This window comes from Bufo bufo, chromosome 1 (assembly GCF_905171765.1).
Source record: "Bufo bufo chromosome 1, aBufBuf1.1, whole genome shotgun sequence".
Taxonomy (NCBI): Eukaryota; Metazoa; Chordata; class Amphibia; order Anura; family Bufonidae; genus Bufo; species Bufo bufo.
Window position 1 is genome coordinate 730929034 of NC_053389.1, and position 26812 is coordinate 730955845.

The 26812-nt window shown below is 42.1% G+C and overlaps 1 protein-coding gene across 1 annotated transcript in view; it reads right to left on the reverse strand.

The window, feature by feature from the left end:
• Nucleotides 1–26812, reverse strand: part of UNC5D (unc-5 netrin receptor D) — a 709113-nt gene that overhangs the window by 70390 nt on the left and 611911 nt on the right. The window contains 1 exon segment of the mRNA XM_040415688.1: nt 13829–13997. Coding sequence (XP_040271622.1) covers nt 13829–13997 — 169 coding nt within the window.

The following is a 26812-nucleotide window of genomic DNA, read 5'->3' on the forward strand; positions in this document are numbered from 1 at the left end:
AAATGCCTTAGTGGATTTTGAACAGTGTTTAGGGTCGTTGTCTTGTTGAAAGATCCAGCCCCGGCGCAGCTTCAGCTTTGTCACTGATTCCTGGACATTGGTCTCCAGAATCTGCTGATACTGTGTGGAATCCATGCGTCCCTCAACTTTGACAAGATTCCCAGTCCCTGCACTGGCCACACAGCCCCACAGCATGATGGAACCACCACAATATTTTACTGTAGGTAGCAGGTGTTTTTCTTGGAATGCTGTGTTCTTTTTCCTCCATGCATAACGCCCCTTGTTATGGCCAAATAACTAAATTTTAGTTTCATCAGTCCACAGCACCTTATTCCAAAATGAAGCTGGCTTGTCCAAATGTGTTTAGCCCACCTCAAGCGGCACTTTTTGTGCTGTGGGCGGAGAAAAGGCTTCCTCTGCATCACTCTCGCATACAGCATCTCCTTGTGTAAAGTGCGCCGAATGGTTGAACGATGCACAGTGACTCCATCTGCAGCAAGATGATGTTGTAGGTCTTTGGTGCTGGTCTGTGGGTTGACTCTGACTGTTCTCACCATTCGTCGCTTCTGTCTATCCGAGATTTTTCTTGGTCTGCCACTTCGAGCCTTAACTTGCACTGAGCCCGTGGTCTTCCATTTCCTCAATATGTTCCTAACTGTGGGAACAGACAGCGGAAATCTCTGAGATAGCTTTCTGTATCCTTCCCCTAAACCATGATGGTGAACAATCTTTGTCTTCAGGTCATTTGAGAGTTGTTTTGAGACCCCCATGTTGCTACTCTTCAGAGAAAATTAAAAGAGGAGGGAAACTTACAATTGACCCCCTTAAATACGCTTTCTCATAATTGGATTCCCCTGTGTATGTAGGTCAGGGGTCACTGAGCTTACCAACCCAATTTGAGTTCCAATAATTAGTTCTAAAGGTTTTGGAATCAATAAAATGACAACAGTGCCCAAATTTATGCACCTGCCTAATTTTGTTTAAACAATTATAGCACACTTTCTGCAAATCCAATAAACTTCATTTCACTTCTCAAATATCACTGTGTGTGTCTCCTATATGATATATTTAACTGACATTTTTTATCGTAACAACCAACGATTTATACAGGAAAATAATGACGATTAACAAGGTTGCCCAAACTTTCGCATCCCACTGTATCATTGCTAATCGATAAAATTAAAAATAATCTGAAAAAGTCAACATTTAGCTGGGGGTGACTGGCACATGCAATTGGCACCCACTCTACCAAAGATGTTGTTGTTATTGTTGTGCTCTTTCATCTCCATACAACTTGTAGACTGATAGCATAAATCCGTTAATATACCATATTGTACGTGTCTATCTGTCATGGTGGATTCATAGGGGTTAACGAGAATTGTTTGCCAATCTTTTGCTACTTCTGCCTATGACTGCTTCCCTTAGCGGAAGCCTGGCATAGCACCAGTCCAGTGTCTTCTGCACTGATAGACTATGCCAAGCTTCAGCTAAGTGGAGCTGGGGCAACATGGAGCTGTACATAGCACATCACTGCTCCTGTCTGTGACTGCTGTGCTGAGCCCATTCCCAACATGTGTTTGCCGTCTGTATAAAACAGCAGACACCCAGCCACAATGACCAGGATCGGCAATGATGCCGAACCCGATCATTTAAACCCCCTGATGCCACAGTCAATACCGATTGTGACATCTGTGGAATTAGGAAGAGGGAGGGGGCTCCTTCTGCCTTCCAATTAGAGCCCTCACAGTAAAATTATTCTGATTGCTTACTATTAGGGATGAGTGAATTGATTTCGGATGAAGCATCCTAAGTCGATTCGCATAAAACTTTGTTTGAATACGGTATGGAGCGAGCGCTCCGTACAGTATTAGAATGTATTGGCTCAGATGAGCTAAAGTTATTACTTTGCAAAGTCTCGGAAGACTTCGGGTAATAACTTCAAAAATTAATTTGTACTTTTAAAAACCTTTTCCGAAACTCGGATTCAGTTCCAAGTGATACTGTACAGTATTTAAACGAAGTTTTATGCGAAACGACTAAAGATGTTTCATCCAAAGTCGATTCGCTCATCCATAGTTACTATGACATCCTGGGGCCTGCTGAAGGTTTGCAGGCCTGTCATAGTAAACTGCCTGCATCAGGCAGTGAACACCGTAACGGAAGAAAATAAAAATACAAAATACCAATAAAGACTACAGTTCATTACGCAAAAAAACAAGCCCTCATACTGCTCTGTAGAAGAAAATGTTAAAAAGGTAGGGCAGAAAATGATAATGCTTTTATACAAAAAAGTTTTTTTTGTACAAAACAAAATAAAAACGATACAATTCTGGTAATGCCAAACTGCATTGACCTGCAGAATAAGGACATCATGTCATTTCTAGCACACAAGAAAAAAAAACCTTGGGGGAATTGTGGATTCATTTTCAACTTCATCCCACAAAGAACTTTTTTCCCCTTTTTCCAATGTCCTATGCCCTCATATGTCTATGCAAACTGAAAACTAAAGAAAAAAGGTATGGCTCATTGAATGTGGGGAGGAAAAAACAAAAATGGGCTTTTTCTTCAAGGGGTCAAAGGGATTCTGCACTAATAGTAATAGTAATCTCTCTCTTTCCTCTGTTCACACTTTTTTTTTTTGGCTAGCCCAGGCTGCCCATAGAGGGGGCAAATGGAGTTTAGTAATAAATGACTGCCACATCAGACTACACATGGTTTGTATTCACCTGGATCCTGGTTGGTTTACACAAAATGATTGGCTATTTTGTAAACCAGATCATGTAGTAACTTGCTGTTTCTCTTTTAGATGCATTAGATCAATACAAAATGATGCATATTTTGTTCACATACTGCTCTATTCTTTGGAATATATTCACACTGTAGGCAATAATTTTTTGGATGCTATTTATAACAAAGCAATCAACTGGAAAGAAAACTGTTGTGATCGTAGACTGCTGGTGCAGAAAAATATCACCTCATACAACTCATAATATCATGTTGGGTACCCATACTGCTCAAAAACTTCAAATTATTCTACAAGGACATTAGATGTTTTACTACATATCTCTATTATTTTTTAATTGTTTCCAATATTCTCACTGTGCACTAGAAGAACTGTAATATATACATTACTAGCAGAAGGACTCGACTTCGCACGGTTATATATTTCATCTATTTCACTTAATGTTTGTGTGTGTCGTTAAAAGATATTGACAGTATCCAATATAACAGTGACATCTACAGCACCCACCCCCTTAGCACCGAATTCCACAGCCCCCCACACCTCAACACTGACCCCCCCCCCCACAGTGCCCCACCTCATTCAATTGGGACCTCCATAGCAGCCCATTCCCTTAACTTTGGCCTTCACAGCAGCCCACCCCTTTAACAGTGAGTTTCACAGCACCCCACTCCATTGACAGTGACCTCCTCAGGGGCCCGCCCCCTTAACAGTGACCTATACAGCACCCCTCCCCTTAACACTGACCTCCATAGGTCCCCTTATCTGTAACCTCCACTGTTCCCTGCCCCTTAACAGAGACCTCCACAGTACCCCGCTCCCTTAACAGTGACCTCACAGTATCCTGATGCCTTAACAGTGACCTCCACAGCAGCTGCCCCTTTAATAGTGGCCCCTGCCCCCTTAACAGTGATCTCCACAGTGCCCTCCCCTTTAACAGTGACCTCCACAGCGGCCTGCCCCTTAACAGTAACATCCACAGTGCCCATCCCTTTAACAGCGACCTCCACAGTGCCCGCCCCTTTAACAGTGACCTCCACAGCAGCTGCCCCTTTAATAGTGGCCCCTGCCACCTTAACGGTATCATCCATAGCTCCCTGCCCCTTTAAAGATGACCTACAGCAGTAAAGAAAAATGGCTAATGCAGGTAATTTTTGGGAAATATCTCAGGTACGGTAGGTCCTAGAGAGCTAAGACCTGGTATAAAATCTTCCAGGACACCGATGGGGTCACATGGCTATATTTCATCTATTTCATTTAATGTTTCTGTGTGTCGTTAACCACCTCAGCCCCTATGGCTTAAACACCCTGAAAGACCAGGCCACTTTTTACACTTCTGACCTACACTACTTTCACCGTTTATTGCTCGGTCATGCAACTTACCACCCAAATGAATTTTACCTCCTTTTCTTCTCACTAATAGAGATTTCATTTGATGGTATTTCATTGCTGCTGACATTTTTACTTTTTTTGTTATTAATCGAAATTTAACGATTTTTTTGCAAAAAAATGACATTTTTCACTTTCAGTTGTAAAATTTTGCAAAAAAAACGAGATCCATATATAAATTTTGCTCTAAATGTATTGTTCTACATGTCTTTGATAAAAAAAAATGTTTGGGTAAAAAAAAAATGGTTTGGGTAAAAGTTATAGCGTTTACAAACTATGGTACAAAAATGTGAATTTCCGCTTTTTGAAGCAGCTCTGACTTTCTGAGCACCTGTCATGTTTCCTGAGGTTCTACAATGGCCAGACAGTACAAACACCCCACAAATGACCCCATTTCGGAAAGTAGACACCCTAAGGTATTCTCTGATGGGCATAGTGAGTTCATGGAAGTTTTTATTTTTTGTCACAAGTTAGTGGAATATGAGACTTTGTAAGAAAAAAAAAATCAAAAAAAAAATCATCATTTTCCACTAACTTGTGACAAAAAATAAAAACTTCCATGAACTCACTATGCCCATCAGCGAATACCTTGGGATGTCTTCTTTCCAAAATGGGATCACTTGTGGGGTAGTTATACTGCCCTGGCATTCTAGGGGCCCAAATGTGTGGTAAGGAGTTTGAAATCAAATTCTGTAAAAAATGGCCAGTGAAATCCGAAAGGTGCTCTTTGGAATATGGGCCCCTTTGCCCACCTAGGCTTCAAAAAAAAGTCACACATGTGGTATCTCCGTATTCAGGAGAAGTTGGGGAATGTGTTTTGGGGTGTCATTTTACATATACCCATGCTGGGTGAGAGAAATATCTTGGCAAAAGACAACTTTGTATAAAAAAATTGTAAAAGTTGTCTTTTGCCAAGATATTTCTCTCACCCAGCATGGGTATATGTAAAATGACACCCCAAAACACATTCCCCAACTTCTCTTGAATACGGAGATACCAGATGTGTGACACTTTTTTGCAGGCTAGGTGGGCAAAGGGGCCCATATTCCAAAGAGCACCTTTCGGATTTCACTGGTCATTTTTTACAGAATTTGATTTCAAACTCCTTACCACACATTTGGGCCCCTAGAATGCCAGGGCAGTATAACTACCCCACAAGTGACCCCATTTTGGAAAGAAGACACCCCAAGGTATTCGCTGATGGGCATAGTGAGTTCATGGAAGTTTTTATTTTTTGTCACAAGTTAGTGGAATATGAGACTTTGTAAAAAAAAAAAAAAAAAAATCATCATTTTCCACTAACTTGTGACAAAAAATAAAAAATTCTAGGAACTCGCCATGCCCCTCACAGAATACCTTTGGGTGTCTTCTTTCCAAAATGGGGTCACTTGTGGGGTAGTTATACTGCCCTGGCATTTTCCAGGGGCCCTAATGTGTGGTAAGTAGGTAAATGACCTGTGAAATCCTAAAGGTGCTCTTTGGAATATGGGCCCCTTTGCCCACCTAGGCTGCAAAAAAGTGTCACATATGTGGTATCGCCGTATTCAGGAGAAGTTGGGGAATGTGTTTTGGGGTGTCATTTTACATATACCCATGCTGGGTGAGAGAAATATCTTGGCAAAAGACAACTTTTCAATTTTTTTTATACAAAGTTGGCATTTGACCAAGATATTTCTCTCACCCAGCATGGATATATGTAAAATGACACCCCAAAACACATTCCCCAACTTCTCCTGAGTACGGCTATACCAGATGTGTGACACTTTTTTGCAGCCTAGATGCGCAAAGGTGCCCAAATTCCTTTTAGGAGGGCATTTTTAGACATTTGGATACCAGACTTCTTCTCACGCTTTGGGGCCCATAGAATGCCAGGGCAGTATAAATACCCCACATGTGACCCCATTTTGGAAAGAAGACACCCCAAGGTATTCAATGAGGGGCATGGCGAGTTCATAGAATTTTTTTTTTTTTGGCACAAGTTAGCGGAAATTGATATTTTTTATTTTTTTCCTCACAAAGTCTCCCTTTCCGCTAACTTGGGACAAAAATTTCAATCTTTCATGGACTCAATATGCCCCTCACGGAATACCTGGGGGTGTCTTCTTTCCGAAATGGGGTCACATGTGGGGTATTTATACTGCCCTGGCATTCTAGGGGCCCTAAAGCGTGAGAAGAAGTCTGGAATATAAATGTCTAAAAAATTTTACGCATTTGGATTCCGTGAGGGGTATGGTGAGTTCATGTGAGATTTTATTTTTTGACACAAGTTAGTGGAATATGAGACTTTGTAAGAAAAAAAAAAAAAATTCCACTAACTTGGGCCAAAAAAATGTCTGAATGGAGCCTTACAGAGGGGTGATCAATGACAGGGGGGTGATCAATGACAGGGGGGTGATCAATGACAGGGGGGTGATCAGAGAGTCTATATGGGGTGATCACCCCCCTGTCATTGATCACCCCCCTGTAAGGCTCCAGGGAGACGCCTGTATGTGTTTTGCGGATCCGATCCATCTATCAGTGGATCCGTAAAAATCATGCGAACGTCTGAATGGAGCTTTACAGGGGGGGTGATCAATGACAGGGGTGTAATCAATGACAGGGGGGTGATCAGGGAGTCTATATGGGGTGATCACCACAGTCATTGATCACGCCCCTGTAAGGCTCCATTCAGACGTCCGTATGCGTTTTGCGGATCCGATCCATCTATCAGTGGATCCGTAAAAATCATGCGGACATCTGAATGGAGCTTTACAGGGGGTTGATCAATGACAGGGGGGTAATCAATGACAGGGGGGTGATCAGGGGGTCTATATGGGGTGATCACCACAGTCATTGATCACGCCCCTGTAAGGCTCCATTCAGACGTCCGTATGCGTTTTGCGGATCCGATCCATCTATCAGTGGATCCGTAAAAATCATGCGGACATCTGAATGGAGCTTTACAGGGGGTTGATCAATGACAGGGGGGTAATCAATGACAGGGGGGTGATCAGGGAGGCTATATGGGGTGATCACCACAGTCATTGATCACGCCCCTGTAAGGCTCCATTCAGACGTCCGTATGCGTTTTGCGGATCCGATGCATCTATCAGTGTATCCGTAAAAATCATGCGGACATCTGAATGGAGCTTTACAGGGGGTTGATCAATGACAGGGGGGTAATCAATGACAGGGGGGTGATCAGGGAGTCTATATGGGGTGATCACCACAGTCATTGATCACGCCCCTGTAAGGCTCCATTCAGACGTCCGGATGCGTTTTGCGGATCCGATCCATCTATCAGTGGATCCGTAAAAATCATGCGGACATCTGAATGGAGCTTTACAGGGGGGGTGATCAATGACAGGGGTGTAATCAATGACAGGGGGGTGATCAGGAAGTCTATATGGGGTGATCACCACAGTCATTGATCACGCCCCTGTAAGGCTCCATTCAGACGTCCGTATGCGTTTTGCGGATCCGATCCATCTATCAGTGGATCCGTAAAAATCATGCGGACATCTGAATGGAGCTTTACAGGGGGTTGATCAATGACAGGGGGGTAATCAATGACAGGGGGGTGATCAGGGGGTCTATATGGGGTGATCACCACAGTCATTGATCACGCCCCTGTAAGGCTCCATTCAGACGTCCGTATGCGTTTTGCGGATCCGATCCATCTATCAGTGGATCCGTAAAAATCATGCGGACATCTGAATGGAGCTTTACAGGGGGTTGATCAATGACAGGGGGGTAATCAATGACAGGTGGTGATCAGGGGGTCTATATGGGGTGATCACCACAGTCATTGATCACGCCCCTGTAAGGCTCCATTCAGACGTCCGTATGCGTTTTGCGGATCCGATCCATCTATCAGTGGATCCGTAAAAATCATGCGGACGTCTAAATGGAGCTTTACAGGGGGGTGATCAATGACAGGGGGGTAATCAATGACAGGGGGGTGATCAGGGAGTCTATATGGGGTGATCAGGGGTGATCAAGGGTGATCAAGGGTGAATACGGGGTTAATAAGTGACAGGGGGGGGTGTAGTGTAGTGGTGCTTGGTGCAACATATTACTAAGCTACCTGTGTCCTCTGGTAACAACAAAGGGGACCACCAGAGGACCAGGTAGCAGGTATATTAGACGCTGTTATCAAAACAGCGTCTAATATACCTGTTAGGGGTTAAAAAAAAACACATCTCCAGCCTGCCAGCGAACGATCGCCGCTGGCAGGCTGGAGATCAACTCTCTTACCTTCCTTTCCTGTGAGCGCGCGCGCCTGTGTGCGCGCGTTCACAGGAAATCTCGCGTCTCGCGAGATGACGCGTATATGCGTGACTGTGCGCAGCGCTGCCACCTCCGGAACGCGAATCTGCGTTAGGCGGTCCGGAGGTGGTTAAAAGATATCGATCAGTATCCCTCATAACAGTGACCTCTACAGTACCCCGCCCCCTTAACAGTGAACTCCACAGCCACTCACTTCTTAACACTGACCCCCCCCACAGTGCCCCACCTCCTTAAAATGGGACCTCCACAGCAGCCCATCCCCTTAACTTTGACCTTCATAGCAGCTTTCCCCTTTAACAGTGAGTTTCACAACACATCACCCTGTTGACAGTGACCTCCACAGGGGCCCATCCCCTTAACAGTGGCCTTTAGAGTAATCTGCCCCTTAAAACTGACCTCCATAGCCTATCATCCCCTTAACTGTGACCTCCACAGCAGCCTGTCCCTAGGGTGGCCAGAGGTTCAGTTTTAGGCTTTCAGACTCCCTGTCATTTGTCTGGCACTGTGCTGTTTGAGTGGGAGCTGCAGGGAGAAAGTTACCGTTCCTACCACCTCTGCAGCTGACAGAAGTTGATTTTTAACTTCATTTTTTCAATCCCTGTCGGCTGAGGAGTGTGAGTGGGCGTGGCCTAACTAGATCTGGGCGTGGCTTAATGGGACCTAGAAGTTGATTTTTAACTTCATTTTTTCAATCCCTGTCAGCTGAGGAGTGTGGGGGGGGGTGTGGCCTAACCGGATGGGGACGTGGCTGAGCGGGATCTAGAAGTTGTTTTTTAACTTCATTTTTTCAATCCCTGTTGGCTGAGGAATGGGAGGGGCATGGCCTAACTGAATCGGGGGCGTGTCCTTTTGAACAGTTCACTCTAAGACAGTCTTTCCCACCTCTGCAGCTGACAGAAGTTGATTTTCAACTTCATTTTTTCAATCCCTGTCTGCTGAGGAGGGAGAGGGCATGGCCTAAATGGATCTGGGGCGTGGCTTAACTGGACCTAGAAGTTGATTTTTAACTTTATTTTTTCAATCCCTGTCAACTGAGGAGTGGGAGGGGGCGTGGCCTAATCAGATTGGGGGCATGTCCTTTTGAACAGCTCACTCTCAGACAACAGCACTGTGCTGTCTGAGTGTGAGCTACAGTGAGAAAGTTACCGTCCCTCTCACCCCTGCAGCTGACTGAAGTTGATTTTTAACTTAGTTTTTTCAATCCCTGTTGGCTGAGGAGTGGGAGGGGTCATGGCGTAAACGGATCAGAGACGTGGCTTAGCGGGACCTGGGGGCATGGTTGTAAGTCTGTCTTTTGAGGGTGGCCTGAATGGCCACCCTACCTGCCCCCTGAAGTGTGAACTCCACAGCACTCTGCTCCCTTAACAATGTCATCCACAGCACCCTGCTCCTTTAAAGCTGACCTGCAGCAGTGAAGAAAAATGGCTGGGTTTTTATGGAAACCTGGTGTAAAACTGTGTGTATGTGGAGACTAAGGGCCTGCGAGCTTCTATTGACTGATAAGGGACATGTGACCGTGTATGGCAGTTGGGATATGAAGAAAAAGACTTGCAGGCTTGAATTGGCTAATGAAGGTCATTTTTTGGGAATATATCCGGAACGGTACGTTCTAGAGAGCTGAGACCCGGTCTAAAACCTTCCCGTACACCTGATGTACCTGTGTGGCAAATTTGGTGAAGACCGGTCCAGTTGTTTGGTCGTGCATAAAGAACAGTCAGACAGACTTTTAGACAGACAGACAGAAACTTATTTTTATATATATGAGAAGATTAATAGAAAAAGTATTAATAGAAAAATAGAAAAAGAAGTTAACCCATAGAGGACCTGCGCCATACATGTACAGCGCAGATGTCCATGACTTAAGGACCAGCACCATACATACGGCGCGGTGATCGGGCCGGTGCAGGAGCTGCGCCCGCCCGATTTGCGGCAGGGCCCGGCAGTTACTGATAGCCGGACCTCTGCTGCATGCGGTGGCATGATTTGTATACCTTGAGGGGTGTAGTTTCTAAAATGGGGTCACTCTTTTGGAGTTTCTACTCTAGGGTTGCATCAGGGGGACCTAAAATGGGAAAAGGCAGCTTAAAATTATCCCAATAAAATCTGCTTTCCAAATACCATATGGCGTTTCTTTCCTTCTGTGCAATGCCGTGTGCCCGTACAGCAGTTTACGACCACATATGGGGTGTTTCTGTAAACTACAGAATCAGGGCCATAAATGTTGAGTTTTGTTTGGCTGTAGTGTTAACTCTTGCTTTGCAACTGCAAAAAATTGATTCAAATGGAAAATCTGCCAAAAAAGTTAAATTCTGAAATTTCATCTCCATTTTCCATGAATTCTTGTGGAACACCTACAAGGGTTAACAAAGTTTTTAAAATCAGTTTTTAATACATTGAGGGTTGTAGTTTGTAAAATGGGGTACATTTTGGGTGGTTTCTATTATGTAAGCCTCACAAAGTGACTTCAGACCTGAACTGGTCCATAAAAAGTGTTTTTTTTTTGTTTTGTTTTTTATGTCAAGATTTGCTTCTAAACTTCTAAGCCTTCTAACGTCCCCAAAAAATAAAATGGCATTCACAAAATAATCCAAACATGAAGTAGACCTATGGGGAATGTAAAGTAATAACTATTTTTGGAGCTAATACTATCTATTATAAAAGTAGAGAAATTGAAATTTCAAATTTTGAAAATCTTTTCAAATATTTAGTAAATTTAGTATTTTTTTTATAAATAAAAATGATTTTTTTTTTACTCAATTTTACCAGTGTCATGAAGTACAATATGTGACGAGAAAACTATTTCAGAATGGCCTGGATAAGTGAAAGCGTTTTAAAGTTATCCCCACATAAAGTGACACATGTAAGATTTGAAAAAGAATGGCCTGTTCCTTAAGGTGAAATATGTTAGGGTCCTGAAGGTGTTAAGTTCTTGCATTGTGTATTTCTTACAAATTATAGTCTTTCTCAGGGATTAATAAATGAATATTCCTATCTTAGATATTTATGACACATCCAAAGGATGATATTTTTCCCAACTTCCATAAAAATAAATGGAGATCCACACATGTGCGACTAGCTATCCAGCCCAAGTAGCCTCAGCAGCAGTTGGCATGGAGGAGGGGAGTTGGTTGACCCTTTTTCTATTAAGCATTTATGGCATATCCTATGGATATGCCATAGATGTCTAAAATAGGAATAGAATATCCCTTTAAAGGACCATACCCCTCATAAACATTTATAACATATTCACAGAATATGCCATAAATGCTTAATAGATATGGATCCTACCCCTGAGACCTTAACTTATTTGTAGAACAGGGGTCTCATGTCCCTTTTCTTTAAGTTGACTGCTTTCCCTAGAGAAGTCAAAAGGAGTTACAGAAAGATCCAAGGGCTGCTCATTTCTAGTGATGAGCGGCAGGGGCAATATTCGAATTTGTGATATTTTGTGAATATTTGAGCGAATATATATATTCGCGAATTCGAGAATTCGTTAACTCCAGTCATTATTTTCTTGATTGCGGAAATCGGCAATTGAAAAATTTGCGATAAAAATTAGCATTACGAAAGTTTGCATAACGAAAATTTGCCATCAACACTACTCCTAAAGTCAAAGATATTGCAGCCTTCTCATTGGCCCACAAGCTAGAAGCAGGGAGGGATCATGTGTACTGATTAAAAAAAATATCCAATATTCAAAATTACGAATATATATCACTATATTCTAAATATTCGCCAATTCTTGAAGTACCAATATTCGCGATAAAAATTTGAATATTCACGATCAACACTACTCATTTCCAGTCCACAAAAACTACACTCATTTTAGTAATATAAGCAGTACAACCGTATACTGCACTAGACATTTTCAGTCCATTTAAGCTTATTTAATCTCGACAGCACCCTAATAAACAATATAGTGCACCCCCGTTATAAATGAATGCTAATTTGTATTAGCACTCATGTATACTAGTCTCTCTGCAATCTACTTCATTAAAGGACTGTGTCTGAATTTGCTAATATTCCATGTTAGATAACCCATCACAAGGCTGCAACAACCTACAGGAGATTCTTCTGCTTCTGTACCTTAAAGCCTCATTCTCTGCTAAGAGCTTAGTAATAGAGGTCTCAGAGTGGATAGTGCCAAGTAGTCCTCTCCACTTTGCCTAACTTTTGGAGATAACTAAGTCATTACAGCTTTGCCTCATGGATCTCTGATAACGTCCATTGGAGGCACTGCCTTTAATAAAGTATGCTGGATAGGAGCTTGTTTAGAGTCACTGTACTTTCACACAATTTTATTTTATTTAAAAGAGAATGGTGTAAATGGCAAATTTCTATATTACCTCATTAAAAATATGCCTGGTTCCACCAGAAAAAAGCTGTAAAGTCATGGCCAATAGGGGTCTCACCTCCATCTAAGTTGTAGTCCACTGCCTGTTGTCAAGATCCGTCTGTAGTACCAGATACACAGAAGACATCTCACAGGAAGTGGGAGGGGGGGGCATGTCAGAGCTATCTGAACCGAATACTGCTTCTGAAGATCACAGGAGACTCCTGCCTTTCTGTAAGTGATCCTTCCCCCCCCCTCCCCCCGTAAGTTACAGCAGTACAGTGCTGGCAGATTGCCAGATTTCACAGAGGGGAAACACCCCCTGTCTGTGAGAGAAATGCATCTAGCTATGCAGCTGAAGTGGGAATAATTAGGCTGGAAAAGACATTAGGGTCCTTTCTCCCTCTGTACCAGTTGCTTAATAGTTTCTTGTTTATTGTATTTCTTGAATATATGGAATTAATGACGCTTTCAAATAAATAATAATAGGGATGCCCAAAAACCACTTGCTCCATCACACTTGTACTTAAAGAGCTGAATCCGGACATATCTATAATTTCACGCAGGCAGCCATTCTGTCTTGCTTCCCTTGCCCTGTGCTGGATAGCGCAGGGCAAGTGCTCTTTGATTTACAATAACATACTGCCGGGCGGAGGCTTCTGCCCAGCAGTGTGTTGGGTGATGTCACCGGCTCTGATGGGCCGGCTTTAGCGCTGCCCTAGCCATTTTACAGGCTAGGGAAGCGCTAAAGCCCACCCATCAGTGCCGGTGACGTCATTGGGCTCACTGCTGGGTGGAAGCCTCCGCCTGGCATCCCCATGGAGAGCCTGGTTTGTCACTTTAACTCCAGAAAATGCCTTTGCCCTGCGCAATTTATTGCAGGGCAAACTAGAGCTAGGGGGGCTGCCTGGGTGAAAATGGGGATATGTCCGAGTTTAGCTCTGAACACCCCCTTTAAAAAAAAAACTAAAAACTCAGATACACTTTAAGTAAGTATCTACACCAATATGAATATGTTGGTTTTTTTTTGTTACCGGAAGAACACTTTTACAATGTAATAGGAGCATAAGACAATATTATTGTTGAAAGTCACTTGCCTCCCAGTTGCCCTGTTGAGATCTTCTTTTGAGCCGCACATGCCAATGCTCACAGCTCACTTCAGCGCAGTGAGGGATGGTTAAGGCCACAGGAGTAGAGAAGGTCATATCAAGGGGTCCGCAGGTGACTTCTGGTCCCAGAAGAACCTCTGAACCCTCCAACTGCAAACTGTTAATAGAAGAAAGAGAGTCATAAAAAATCCTTTCCAACACAGTCCAACTTTTTTCTAACATCAAATGACTTGGTATATGAGAAATCAATGAGGATATCTAGCAACATTTTATTGAAGCTGTGTTCAAGTTTAGCTTTAGGAAGAAATGCAGAGGATGATCTAATGTGGTTTCACAATCCTAGCATCAGCAGTCTCATAGAAATGAAGAATAGTTCCTATAGACCCAGACACTGACATGATAATGGAATTATATTATCCTCAGAGAGGACATGTCCACTTCAAGCTCTAAAATCATAGTGAAATATTACACACTATTCTTATATTCGCTATGGGAAGTTTAGTCTATCAGACTTTAGTTCTACTATTTCTGGGTTACATCTATTTCCCACTTATACCGCATTTGCTTTTTGCAGTCGAGTTAAAGCTCTGGTGACTAGACAGCGAGTTCCTGGTGTTCACACCTGACTGGTTTTATACAGCAGCATTGGCTGGACAATGTAATCACAGGCTTAGATCCTTTGACAGCTGGATAACAGGGATTCTATCTATGGCAAGCCAGTAAATCTTGTAGGTTTATCATGTAGCATGCAGATAGTAACCCTGCCATACTGAACTCAAGTACTGGTGTTTCTGTTGTTTGAACTGAATTATTTTTTGCATTATGATGCAGCTCCAGTTCTAAACAAAGAAAAACTATATATGGCAACCTTAAATGGTTAAAGGGAACCTGTCACCACGAAATGCAGTGCAGTCTGTAAGCAGCAGGTTATAGAGCAGGAGATACAGAGCAAATTGATATATTGTTTTGTGGGAAACCCGTCAGTAAAATTAGTAATTTAGGGTACTTTCACACTAGCGTTATTCTTTTCCGGCATTGAGTTCCGTCCTAGGGGCTCAATACCAGAAAAGAACTGATCAGTTTTAGAGAGAGGAGAGCTTTCCATTCAGGATGGATCAGGATGTCTTCAGTTCAGTCTTTTTGACTTTTCAGGACGGAGATAATAGCGCAGCATGCTGCGGTTTTATCTCCGTCCAAAATTCCGAAACACTTGCCGGAATGCTGGGTCCGGCATTTTTTCCCAATGAAATGCATTAATGCCGGATCCGGCCCCGAGTGTTCCGGCAAAATGGATCCGGCATTGCGGTCTACGCATGCTCAGACCGCAAAAAAATGTGAAAAAAAAATGAATGCCGGATCCGTTTTTCCGAATGACACCGGAGAGACGGAGCTGGCATTTCAATGCATTTGTCATACGGATCAGGATCCTGATCCGTCTGACAAATGCCATCAGTTTGCGTACGTTTTGACGGATCCGGCAGGCAGTTCCGGCGACGGAATCCTCTGCCGCAAGTGTGAAAGTACCTAATTTATTTAAACTTCTGCCCTTTTTAAGCATCAGAGTCATGTGGGCGGTGCCATTCAGTGAGTGACAGCTACCTCTGCATGACTAAGCATACAGGAAAGGCTAGCTATCACTGAGTAGCACCGCCCACATGACTCTGAAGCATAGAAAGAGCAGAGGTTTAAATAAATAAATTACAAGTTTTACTGAATCTTTTTCCAGTAAAATATATATCAATCTGCTCTGCATCTCCTGCTCTATAACCTGCCGCCTGCAGATTGCACTGCATTTTATAGTGACCGGTTCCCTTTTTGCAACCTAGAAAATAATTGCGAAAAATCTACTTTTAGTCCAAATGGTCATCATTAAAATCTGAAGACCAACTAACTTGTTTTGTTGCATGCCTGGATAGTGTTTTGCTTCCTTGGGAACAAGAATTCAGTGCGATGAGATAATTGCAGTTCTAAAACAAGACTTAAATATTCTCCTTTTTTTGGAGAGTTTAACCAGAAGCATTGCAGATTCCACTGATAATCATCATCATCATGTATATAGCACCAGCTTATTCTGCAGTGCATTGCATCTCAGAGGGTGCAAGTAATGTTTAAAAAAAATTGTGGGGCCCTGCTTACAATCTATGAAGATACAGAGGTGACACAAATGGTTAAACTGCTAAATAGGATAGTCCATATGAGGCTGCATGAGTCAGCCAGTGGTTGTGCATGCATAGATAGGAGGTGCATTAAGGTGCAAGGAGTTGGGGATTAGTGTAGAAAAAAGGGATAAGGTTCTGAGGAATAATAGTCATAAAATCAAAAGTCAATTAAAACAAATATTGATCAAGCAGGGCTCACATCACTGTTTTGTTTGCCGTTCTTCTGATACATCAAAAGAAAAGAAAACAATAAATGAAAATAAAAAATATTTTTTCCCTGTCTAAAAAAACGCATCCCAGATGGAAATGTCTAAAATGGATGCAAAATGTGCAGAACTGAGCATAACAGGTGCCTAACCCCTTAGTGACCAGCCTGTTTTGGGCCTTACTGACCAAGCGTTTTTCTTCCTTTTTTCATCTTTTTCTTCCAAGAGCTATAACTTTTTTATTTTCCGTCTATATAGCTGTATGAGGGCTTGTTTTTTTTTTTTTTTTGCAGGAAAAGTTTTACTTTTTAATGGCACCATTTTGAGGTACACTTTAATTTCTGATTAATTTTTATTAACTCTTTCTGAGAGGGAGATGGAAAAAACAGCAATACTGCCACTGAGTTTTTATGTTATAAATGTTACCGCATTCATTTTTCGGTATAAATAACATAATATCCTCATTCTCTGGGTCAGTACAATTACAGTGATACCAAATACATATAGTTTTTTTTCTGTTTTACTACTTTTTTGCAATGAAACCCTTTTTTAAAAGGAAAAAAAATGTTTTTGCATTGCCGCTTCCCAAGACCCATATTTTTTTTTTACTTTTCATTATATGGAGTTGTGTGAGGGCTTGATTTTTGTGGAATAACTCGAATTTTTCATTGGTATCATTTTGGAGTAAATGCGTTGCATTTTAATGTCAATGCTATACCGACCTGGACCTGCAGGCTGTGCCAGAGAGGCACATCCTGCTGGAAACTACTGAAGGCAGGCTTGGGACCTTCATAAGACCCCAGCCTGCATTTACACACATCAGCACCCCACGATCGCATTTATCCGGTGCCGATGGGAGACAGAGGGAGTCTGCTCCCTCTGTCAGCGCTTTACATGCGGCGGGTGCCATTGCCCACAGCATGTAAGATGGTTAAACAGCCCAGATCGGCACTCCTTCCGGTCTGGACTGTTAGAGAAGGACTGCGGCTCTCATGTGAAAGCCGGGTCCCCGCTCCCCGCTGCACGCTGAGACTGGGCTGCCGTAAAAAAGAGACGGCCCAGCCTAAGGCCCCTTACTGACCGCCGTAAAAAGGTGTATAGGTGGTCATTAAGGGGTTAAAATACAGGATCCACATTTTTTTGTTATTTCCTTTTCTTCTGATTGATCAGAAGAATGGAAAACAAAATGCTGATGTAAACTCGGTCTTAGCTTTTAGAGCATGCCTAAAACTGTGAATGTTGGAGATTAACCTGATTATTTGGTTTAGGGCATTACAGAGAACTGATGTTGGAGACAGGAGTGAGAGGTTTGGATTATGGTAATTGTTACTTGTAAATAATTGGCAGAACTGACAGCACAATTAGGGTGGTAGTCAGAAATGAGGGAGGAGATGTAGGAGTGCAGCACTGTGGAGAGCTTTGTGGATAAGAAGGAGCAGTTTAAATTGAATTCTATGCTTTATGGGCAACCAGTGCAATGAATGGCACAGGGAGGCGGCATCGGAGTAGAGGTTAGACAAATAAATGAATCTGGCTGCTGCATTAAGGATAGTCTGGAGAGTTTAGTGAGATGAAGAAGACCAATTAATAATGAGTTACAGTAAGATGATAATGAATCACATCAGGGAATAGAATTTGGGTTATTTCCACAGTAAGATAATGGTAGATAGGATCCATTATATATTCATTCCAAAACCAACAAAGTGTAACAGAGGCAGAGGGAGAGGCTAATCAGACCCAATGGATGCCATATGGCAGCACGAATATATTGAAATAGATAGGGACATTAATGGAAACATTGAAAAAAATTTAGCCAGATCAACATTATAAGTACGTATTTGATTTATTTTCTTAAAGGGGTTATCCAACATGTAAAACATGCCCCTCAATGCTCGGGCCCCTCTTATAGATTATATTTACCCCGTTCCCCGACATCCCCGTAGCTCCTGCTCCCCGCATAGCCACTGCATCTCCCCATTGTGCGGATCAAAACATCCAGTGACAGGCTGGGGGAGCCAATAGCCGGCCGCGATAGGGATGAGACTCCCTAGCATCGCGAGTGACGCTAGGGTGGCTCATATCCGTCGCAGCCTGCCGTTGGCTAACCTTTCCCCCTGAGCAACGGAGAGCAGATGTTTTGATCTGAGCAACGGAGAGATGCAGCGTTGGCCATGCGGGGAGCAGGAGCTAGGCAGTGCTGGGGAGCAGGGTAAATATAATCTATATCCGGGGCCTGGGCATTGGGGGGGTATGTTTTACACGTTGAATAACCCCTTTAACCTGAGAACACATGTCTAGTTCATAGTTCATTCCTGGAAAAGGTCATACATGAGAAATCAGCAACCTTGGCACTCCAGCTATTCTGAAACTAAACTCCTAAAATCCTCCTTTCACTTCTAAGGGAGTTACAAGAACAGCTGAATAAGAGTGCATGCTGGGAGTTGTAGTTTCACAACAGCTGGGGCGCAGAAGGTTGCTGATTCCTGCCAAACATTATAGTTCTGCAGAGAATAGGATTATGTAATGCACTGGACGAGCACTTAGGCTGATATGCATGGCATTGCCCTGGGGCGCACCGTCTTAAAAGTGTTGAATGTATACCATAAATGTGAAAACTCAAAAGTGGTGTTTGGGGGATTGTTTAGTCCCTTGTGTATGTTCCCATTTAATAGCAGTTTTCTTCTTCACCTTTCCAGTTGGTAAAAGCTTTTAATTCAAAGACAGGTGCTAAAAACCCATTAGGTCCCATTCAAGATACATGAAAGTATGAAGAGCGTCCCAGGAGACTATTAATGGAGCCAACGAGAAGAGAAAGGAAGGTCAGCAGTAGCATAGAGGAGAAAGAGAGGGAATGAGGAGAACACAAGAAAGGATCTTGTCATCTTGGTTCCCAGTGTAACAGATAGGAAAATTGATGAATAGGAATTGATAGGTCAACAGATAAAAGCAGAGGAAGCATACTGTAAATAGGTTACCTGCTCATATTGATTACATGTGGAGATGAACTTCGACAAGAAATTTGATTTATTACGAATTACTTTGTCACAAATCCCTTTTCATTGTATGGAACCGGCGCAATGATATGGAACAGCGATCGAGCAGCCCCCGCCATTTAACCCCTCAGATGCCAGGTTCAAGGCTGATCATGGCACCTGTGACCCACATTCAGCCTTTCAGGGGTTATTCAGAGGTTAAAAAATAATAATTTTAATATCTCATCCACTTACTCGCAGAGAGGCCGTCCACTCCCGTCATGATTGAAGTAAACCCACCAAAGGACTTGCGGTGAGCGTGCTGATGTCACCACTTGATCCAGCTGGGTGCACGTGATGAGGTCACCACCCTCTCCCAGCGTGATCACGTGGTGAGGTCGTCATGCTCTCCGCGGGTCCTCTGGTGGGTTTTCTTCAATTAGAATGGGAGTGGACAGCATCTTGTGGCTGGATATGAATACTACGTGCAATTTGCTTTTAATTTAGAGACCCAAAGTGATTTCTTTCCAAGTGTCAAATACAATACATGGCAACAAACAAAACGGTCCTCTGACCAAGAAATACTATATATGTATCTAAAACTACATCTTTTAAAATATTCACTTGAAACTGCTATTATAGAAAATAAAAAAAGTGTATGATTAAAACCATCAGGACTAAGCAGAGGGTATCAGTTTTTACACCAGTTATATGGCATTACTAAGATATGTGCTTTTTGTTGTAATACTGTGTTTGATAATAAATGCTGCTTGTTGAAAACGGAGTGGTGTGTATATATATATATATATTTATTTATTATTATTATTATTATTATTATAATAATATCAACACCTCTATATATAACCTTTTTGTATATTCACTTTTGCACCCTATATGGTATAGCGGTGTATAGTGTAATGTGTTGATGGTAACAGCAACAATATGTTCTGGGGGTGGTTATTAGCAGTGTTATTCAACTGCAATATTGATCGTTTGATGTACTATCACCTACACATTTGTAATCCACTACTATGTTAGTATAACAGTAGTCCGTTCAGTGCTTTATTTTATAGCACTATGTTGTTAATAAACACTGTTTTCAATAGCAACAACAGCAAACACTACCCCTCCCGACATGTTTCACCGCGGCTTCGTCAGGGGAGTGGGGTAATACAGTTCATGCGGCTTGATGTGCCCTATTAAATAGCCTACCTACCCTCCCTCTTAGACATTCTCCTCCAATGTACGCTCCCCATTGGTGTTAGATACGGGGCGTGCGTCATCAATGCTCGCGCACCCTGTCTCCTCCCCCCTGTGTCACTCACCTCCTCTCCCGCGCCTGTCTCCTCCCATCTCAGCGGGCTGAACGCGCCGTATGTTCGTGAGAGGGGAAAGAGATCACGATCACATGACTAAGCATGCAATAACCATTGCATTGTCGCCTGTATGCCCTATGTCATTAGATGCTTTGTAACAGTTGGCCATGTCATTATCAATAGTATGGGGACATGGGGGGGCACAATAATAATAGGGGTAAATGAGAGGAAAATTATGATTTTAGCTCTGGTTCTCAGACCATATGATTATAGTGGCCTAAACCTAATATACAACGTGAATATAATGGCATGATCCTAATATAGAAATATAAATGTAAATATAAATATCAACCAATACATGTTACAGGGAGGTTATATAAATGTAGTGTAATTCAAGACTTGCCTCTTTATATCGAGTTGCGATGAACATATATTGTCACGACTTTAGAGAGACTTTTCTCAGTGATCATACACTGCTATGTTTCACATAGACTTAGGTTGGTTCTTTTGTATACAATGAGGTATCTTCCAGAGAAGGAGGACATCTTACTAGTGCCACCTTCCAGAAGATGGTTCTTTTTCTGAAAGATATCTCTTTGCATATTATTTTCCCACAGAGCAAAGCTATTATGTCTCCATAGACTTTTGGTCTCCTTAAGGAAAGAGGAATGCAGCCTCTTCATACAACTGATTGCAGTGAATTTGGTAGTCGGACCCCCACTGAATAACCTCTGCTGAAGATAACTCATCAGTGTTAAACATTCGGACAATCACTTTAATTACAGACTTCAAAATTTTTTACTTTGCAGTCATCATTTCATGTTCTTCATTGAATAGTCATGTTCATCATCTCACACTGTTCTACTCTCTATGGTTTGTGGACATTTTAACCCATCTTCTTGTGTTTCCGGCCTGTATTACTACAGATATGACGGTCATATGCTTGATATTAAAAATAATCTTTCCTCACTCTCGGCCAACATTAGTGAGGGATGTGATGCAGTTAATCTATATAGAGTTTGAAAAAAAAAGGAAAGTATTCTTATTTTGGACAGCTTCTTAGAAAATAAGGAAAACATTATGTCCTTATCGTGTTCTTGTCGAAACGAGTCCAGATGGAAACCATCTAAAGCCTCGTCTTTATGTAATGAAGACGCAAATGGACTTGAAGGGGTCGAATTTGCAGGGCTGATAAGGTGTTGGCGTCAAGGTCTTTCATCTTTGCAGACATATTGTTGTTGATTCTGTCTGAGAAGGAGATGCAAAGATGCTCATCTCATTCAGGGCCGACCAACGCTTTTGTGCACATAATGTGAAATGTTCAGATTTTAAAAACTTGTGGACGAGGGAAGCAGCCAAATATGAGAATCATTCATGACAAACCTATAAAAGCTGTTATGGAAACAGAAAGTAGTGGAGTGCTAGCGTCTCCCTGTTCTGTACCTTATTAGACCATTATGTGTGTTAAAACCACATGGAGACAATAATTTGGCTAAAGAACACATATCTGATCTCCACTGTAGTAATAATGAAAGACAGAGTGACATACTGAATATTATGTCTTAAAGAGCGGGCCTATTTTCATTTTTGCATTTTAGATTTTCCCTCCTAACATTCTAATAGCTGTAACTTTTTTAATTTTTTTTATTTTCCATTCACATAGCCATATGAGGGCTTATTATACATAACATTATACACCACTGGTATCCAGGTCCAGGGGTTATGACCACCATGCAATCCAGGAACGGTGGCCATGCTTTTACACTGTAGGAAAAAGCATTGATCTATGCGTAATCCCGCAGTCTCAGTCACCACAGAGGTCGGTGCTTTTTCCTATACTGTGCAAGCACAACCACCACTGCTGGATTGTAGGATGGTCAACTCATAATCCCCTGAACATGAGCAGCAGTGATGGCCAGTTTGCCATCTTAACTCACAAGTCCGGCGATGCACAGGTAAGTCCTTACCTGTGCGCGAGCCGGTCTGAAATGAAATGCGGTCTCCGGGTGCAGGCAGTTCCGAGAACAGCCCGATGCAGGCCCCCGGAGGCTGTTCTTGGAACTGCCTGCTCCCGGTGACCGCATTTGTCTCAGACCGGCTCGCGCCGCAGGTAAGGACTTACCTGTGCATCGCTGGACTTGTGAGTTAAGATGGCAGCCCGCATGTGTTCGCGGGCGAACACGGCGAACTGGCCATCGCTGATGAGCGGCATATAATGTAATAAAAAATGAATCCAGACAGCAAAGAAGGCAATATGGACAATCACAATACATTAGTAAGGGTCTTGTATTAACTTTCTCTGCACCGAAGTGAAACAACCACTTTAAATGGGTTGTCACATGAAAAAATATTCTATATTTTTCAAATCAACCCCATGATCTGAATATATTGTAATTGAATGTAATTAAAAATGTAGTATAGCCAGTGAGCTATTCAATAAAATGTATCTTTATAGCGCAATCAGTTTGTTCTCTTCCTTAATCCTCTGTCCACCTTACTAACATTGCTTAGGTGGACGCATATGCTCAGCTCTATCCTTCATCTGCCACCAGCCAGATCTACTGTTAGAAGCTGTGACAGTTACAGGGAGGGAGCTGCAGTAGAAAGGACATGCCCGCTGACCTGAAATAGGAAGATATCTGCAGTGGAAAGGGCACGGCCCCTGAGCTGTCTAGTCTAGCAGAGCAATTTGGTAATGAACGAGAGAGCTCTGTGAGGTACAGAACTGGTTCTATCTTTGTTAGAAAGAAATTGTCATGTACTATATGATGTCTGATTTTCTACATTACACGTAGGCTAACCTATTAGGATAACCCCTTTAACAACGTCAATCAGAATTAATCCCTGGATCAATGGCTCCGATTTACTAATACAGTGTGGAAAATAAGTATTTGATACACTGGCGATCTTGCACATTTTCCCACCTACAAAGAATGGAGAGGTCTGTAATTTTGTAATGTAGAGAGACAGAATCGAAAAAATAAAATCCAGAAAATCCCATTGTATGATTTTTAAATTCCTTTGCAAGTAGTAGGTGCAATGACAGGGATTGAAGATCTAGCGCAAAATCTCATGCGGCCCGTGATGACGTCATCACATTGGCCGGGGTGGTGACATCATACGTCACCGAGCAAGGGATTTTGTGTGAGATCTTCAATCAATATGGCAGTGGCCGGCTCGTTGCAATCAAATGGATGAGGTAAGAATGATTTTTTTTTTATTTTTTAGCACCATTCAGGGAAAATTGATTCACTACCACAAAGCATGAGGAAATTTGGCTTTGCAGCGAATCGAATTCACTCAACAATAATAGCTTTTTTCACCCTTAAGGAATTCAAACCCAATCACCTGATCCAAGAATCTTGCATCACATCATTCATCCTTCACAACATTCATATGCTGTTAGAACCTCTGGAGGAAATTTCATGCCATGTAACAAAGCTGTTGTATTTTGTATCAATACACCTACTATATACATATTTATTCTTTATAGCTTACAGCTTATTCTTCTGGACTGTACAGTAATGCCGCGAGTAGATTTACCACAATCCATTCTTCCCATTTAACCTACTGTAGGATGTGCCTTGCAAACTTCCCTTAGAGGGAAGGGAGGGCTGACTGCTGCATTTTCAGTCTTTGTTAAATTGTGAAGCTGTGATCAGTGTGTCCCGAGTGGTTTTGCTGGCAAATTGTAGAATGCTGTTAACAGGAGACGTTACCTCTTTTACACATTGTAATGGGATTTATCAGAAGATCTACAGCAAGGAAAAGGCTTTTCTCCTGAATGACAATTTGAACTTTGAATACAAGGGCTACAAGTTTGCCATATAACAGAGTTGGAGTGACTTTACTACAATTACAACGATATACGACTCATATAGACATTAGAACTGAAGAGTCACATAGTCTTATGAGAGCTTATTTTTTGAGGAACAAGTTGTACTATTATTTGTTAGGTGAAAAAATGCATTTCTGCCATGCATATATATATATATTTTTTTGTTTTTATGGGTTCATTATATGCTAAATTAGACATGACAAGCTTATTCTGCGGGTCCGTGTGAATATGGCAATACCACATGTATATAGTTTTGAAAAAATAAAACATTATCTTTGTACTGTATCTCCATGACCGTTTTTATGTTTATGTCTGCAGAGTTGTGTGAGGGTTTGTATTTTTGCTGGTTGAGCTCTAGTATCATTTTGGGTACATGCGACTTTTTGATCACTTTTTATAAAAAATAATTTGGGAGAAGCAAAGTAAGCAAAAAATATTTTTTTTCCATTATAGCAGTCACTGCTCAGGAAAAGTATATATATTCAAACATTTTTGCATGTGGCAGAAAGTATTATGTTTATTTTTTGGTTTACTTTTCTATGCAACATTAGGAGAGGGAAGGGTAATTAGATTTTTTCTGCCTTTATATTTAAAAACAAAACATTTTTTACTGTCGTTTTAGTACCTTTAGGGAACTTGTAAGTGTTATCTTCTGATCACTTGTACCATAGACTGCAATTGTATACTAATGCAGTCCATGGGATTTTGACAAGCTGTCTGTCAGGCAATGCCACGGGCGTGGCTCTGCAGGCAGCTCACTATGATAGTACTTGGGAGACTTCACAAGTACCAAAGTTATCATAGCTATTAATTGGTGCCCCACAATTTTGCTTCTGCCCTCTTTCTAACCACTCAGATGTAAGGGGCACAAATGACAGCACCATCTGAGGGGTTAAATGAGCAGAATCAGCATTATCGCTGACCCTGGTCATTGCTCCGGGTGGTGGCTGTATTATATATATATACCACTGCATATGGAGTAGGATCAATTCAGGATCCCTCTCCATGCACCTCTTGCACCATACTGATATAATATTGCATTAGGGGGTGATAAGAAGTTAAGATCTGGCTTTGGGGCTGAAGGTCTCTGGCTGCCATAGAAAACCAAAATAGCTTCATGGGGGATCAATGGCGCATGAGAGGGAGCTGCAAGGGGTTAAACAGCCATGATCAGAGTGCTAGTTATTATACAGTTGACACCCAAAAGTAATGGTGGGGGTACAGCTCCTGGGAACACGCCATGACTTCATACTAATACTCCAGGAGGAGGAGAATACAGTGGTGGTTGAGCATGTGCACTTTCACTCATTTAAAATGGGACTTCTGGAGATACTGTAGCTGAGCTCTGCACTCAGCTGTCTATGTCAGTGCCATAGACAATGAATATAGTGGCAACCCTCATGCTTGACCACCACTCCTTGCAACACCTCCTGGCCATAGTTTTGCAGCTCGGGGAATAGGGGACAACAAGTGATCATGTGGGGGTTCAAGTGTTCAAGATCGTTGAGGTTCCAGAATACTACTTTAATGGTGGGACAACCCCTTTTACTGTGTGGCAAAATATGCTTAGTTTATTTGTACTACTGTAATATTTTTAGTTCCATTTGCTCATTAGACCTTATACCATATCCAACATCTACAATCATTCTCTCACACCAGAAGCCTCCTGAATCATAAATCATCCTAGAAAATATTAGAAATGTCATACAGTAGCTTGTTGGGGAGTAAAATCTATTATTTGATACCACAATGTTGGTAGACAATTCTCTATGGCACTACTACGTGGAAACAATCTTTTAAGTCCAATCAAAAGAACATGGTCAGCACTACATGTCAGGTGGAGCAGCAGGGCTGTGTTTGGTTTTCACTCTGGTGGTGCTCAGTGGAACAAAGAGGAAATAAGCATAATCCAATAGAAATAGAAACATAGATCCACGTCACTCACCAGTCCATAAAAGTTTTTTTTATTTTTATTTCAATCCATTAAGATAGCGCTAAGGGGTAGCTCAAGTGGTACAATAAGATACAGTCTACGGCTGTTTCATATCGTAATAGCGTCTGTGTACACGAATCAGATTGTACCGCGTGATCTACCCCTTAGCACTGTTTTAATGGATTGAAGTAAAAAAAAACGTATGGACTGGTGAGTGCCGTGGATCTATTTTTTCTTTCTATTGGTATACAATTTTTTAAGCTGACTGTATAACATTACTGTAGTGACTTTGCTATGATTAGAAGGGTTGTGTGGTGGCATAATACTGAGGACCTCTACGCATGATATGTCATCTACATCTTATCGCCAGGGGTCCGACTCCCAACATGCTTGCCGATCAGCTGTTTGAAGGGTTGTGGCGCCCATTAGAGTGCTGAATCCTTTCAAATGTTTACTTTCACGCATCAGGTGTCAAGTTGTAATTACACTGTACCGCAACTACAAGCTGATCGGTGGTGGTCCCGGGTGATCTGATACTGATGACCTAT